The 2,788-nt window shown below is 48.4% G+C and overlaps 2 protein-coding genes across 2 annotated transcripts; one reads left to right on the forward strand and one right to left on the reverse strand.

The window, feature by feature from the left end:
* Positions 1 to 1,214, forward strand: PPTG_10648 (hypothetical protein; the record flags this gene model as incomplete). The annotated part of the gene is made up of 2 exons (XM_008906037.1): positions 1 to 133; positions 234 to 1,214. Coding segments are annotated over 2 exons (958 nt in total), but the record flags the coding sequence as incomplete, so codon positions are not given.
* Positions 1,215 to 1,735: 521 nt separating this feature from the next.
* PPTG_10649 (hypothetical protein) lies at positions 1,736 to 2,617 on the reverse strand (the record flags this gene model as incomplete). The annotated part of the gene is made up of 1 exon (XM_008906038.1): positions 1,736 to 2,617. The coding sequence occupies one exon, from the start codon at positions 2,615 to 2,617 to the stop codon at positions 1,736 to 1,738; it is 882 nt and encodes a 293-aa protein (XP_008904286.1).
* Between the last annotated feature and the right edge of the window lie 171 nt (positions 2,618 to 2,788).

Below are 2,788 nucleotides of genomic sequence, written 5' to 3' on the forward strand. Positions count from 1 at the left end.
CATGGCAGCCTCCAAGAAGACCGTCCTCATCACAGGCAGCACACGCGGCATCGGACTTGCCTTCGCCGAGTACTACACCAAGGCCGGGTGGAATGTCATCGGAACGGCTCGCGCCGGAAGCAACACCGACAAGGTACGTCGAACACATGCAAAACTTTAAATTTTACGGTTTGAGTTGACTGCCAACTTGACGCCACGCTATTTTACTGATGCTTCTTGCTCCATGCCAACAGCTCGCTGCACTCTCGCCCTTCAAGATTGTCACACTGGACGCCGGTGACGAGGCTACTGTGCTCGACACGGCTCGCCAGTTGGATGGGGTACCTATCCACCTGCTCATCAACAACGCCGGCATTGGTGTCTACTCGACTTTCGAGACCGCTACGAAAGCTGACATCATGAAGGTGTTTGAGGTCAACGCGGTCGGACCGTTCCTCGCCACTCGCGCGCTTCTGCCGAATCTAAAACTCGCGACCGACACGCAGACTCCCGCCATCGTCCTGCAGATCACTTCCATCATGGGAAGCATCGCATGCAACAACGACGAACACGCGCAACTGTTCCGCGGTCAGTATGGCTACACCACGTCCAAGGCCGCGCTGAACATGATCACCCACTCGCTGGCCATGGACCTGCGTGAGCACGGTGTCGCAGTCGTGACAGTGAACCCCGGGTACGTGGACACGGACATGACCCACCATCAAGGTGTTGTAAAGCCCGCCGACACGGTATCGGCGATGGCCGACATTGTGGCCAAGTTGAAGCTTGAGGATACGAGCAAGTTCTTCAACGCAGACCCCACCATTCCTGTTCCAAGCGAGAGTCAAAACACTGAAATAGCTGACGGAGACTCTGTAGACGGCAAGAGCTTTGCTGAAAAATTCGCCGTTCGTTGGTGGCAGCACAATCTCCGCAGCTACAAGAAGATGGCCGGACTTTTGGAGAAGATGAATATTGATACGAGAGCAGGGAAGGATCTGATCGAGGACTTGGAGGCCTGGACAAGCAAGCATTTCGGCGAGGGCAACATCATACCTTCATCGGAGTTGCCGTGGTAAACGATAACGACCCTGGCTAGAAAGACGATCTCTTTACTTATCAATGGAAGCTTCATTTGATAAAGCTCGTGATTATTCTGTTTTTGTGGTAGGGCACAGAAAGATGCGACACAAAGAGCTTCGTATTTACTCGGGGTTTTGTGAGCGCAACATAGTTCTTATCTCCATTCTCAATCATTTTCCTAAAGATTCAGTTTTCGGTTTTCAGTGTTTCAGTTTTTCAGTGAGGTATCACCTAAATATTGCATAAAAACGATGGTATTACTGTAATAGTGACTCTCTACATGTATTATGCTAAACTCGTGATGCCTCGCAGAATTAAACATTTTGGACAAAATGGTAGTAGCCTACTACGGCATTATCAAAAAAAAAAAAATACCGAGCACGTCTCACATGTCTTCCATTTCCTTAGTCGTGGCCTTGGCCAGCAATCTTTCTCACTAACTTCATATTGTTACATGTCCAGCCATTGTTGCTAAGGAAAAATAAAACAATGTTTTTATAGAACAGTACTCGGGCTTTACTGCTATTCTTTTAAATAATATAAATGCGTAGTCATTCTTAAAAATATATTGAAGTTTGTATTATCCAAAGTTAAAATTCCGACATTTTGAGAAAGGTTCGGAAATCAAGAAACACAAAAAAGTGATACCGAAGATGCCCCTTTCCTCTTGGTGTTACAACCGCAACTGAATGCGTTTGCGTGCAGCACGCTTGGCCAAATACTTCTGCCTCTCGCGTTCAGCTCTGTGGCTTTCAAGATGACCAATACTCTCTGGAAGAGATCGGAGGCGTTCGTCACATCCTCGACAAGGGCAGATCATGTCGATCTCGTCGTTGTCGGGCGGAACATAACCATCTGGGTCAAGGAGCATCTCTAAATCTGTCTTGTCAACGCGGAACCCTGGAAGCACATCACCGCCATCGAGGTCTCTCCACTCCTCGTTGTCCACTCGATGCATTTTACCAGCTTCGTCAAGCTTGTACTCGAACATTTTACGGGACCCAGGGCGTGGATCGATCAGCCAGCCTAGCTGCACTCCATGACTGAAAAACTGATTTCGCATTTTTTGATCGAGCGCGATAAATTGAGAATCTTCTCCCGACAAGTAGTCGATTTCCACGACGAACAAAGGAGCGTACGGTTCTTGACCACGCTGCCACAGCTCAAGATCCCCCGAGTTTCTGGTAGCATGACGTGGGGTATACGTGACGTCAGGCGATCTCACAGTGGTGGGTCTTTTTGTGCGTTCATCGAAAATATACCCTCCTTTTGAGAGAAGGATAGTGCCTCGTTTTCTGGTTCCGGACCAATCCATCCAACGCCCCAGTAACACCGCAATTTCAGGCGCTAATTCGCAGCAGCCTGGGACAACGTTCCGATACGGGGTGAAGAAGTCACCATCGATCCAATAGCCATGCACCTCACCATACACTGGGTTGACCAGTGGTCCATGGTCTTTAATGTATTTATTCAGATCCTCTTCTGAAATTCCAGGGTAGTCTAAGGTACAACACAACGTCTCCATTGTCTTCAAGTCGTGCACTAGTCGCTCCATCACTCTTTTCTCTTCTGGAAGGAAAACTAAAACTAAGAATGGATATTCGACTGGGAAACTGAGATGGAATTAGACTATGTAGTTGGATTGACGCAAAACTCAAGCTGGAAAGAGCTGCCCTGATCGAGAAATCTTGACAGGCTGTTTGGGATCACCTCTAGCCGTCGCTAC

The sequence above is a fragment of the Phytophthora parasitica genome (genome assembly GCF_000247585.1).
Source record: "Phytophthora parasitica INRA-310 unplaced genomic scaffold supercont2.22, whole genome shotgun sequence".
NCBI classification, from domain to species: Eukaryota; Oomycota; class Peronosporomycetes; order Peronosporales; family Peronosporaceae; genus Phytophthora; species Phytophthora nicotianae.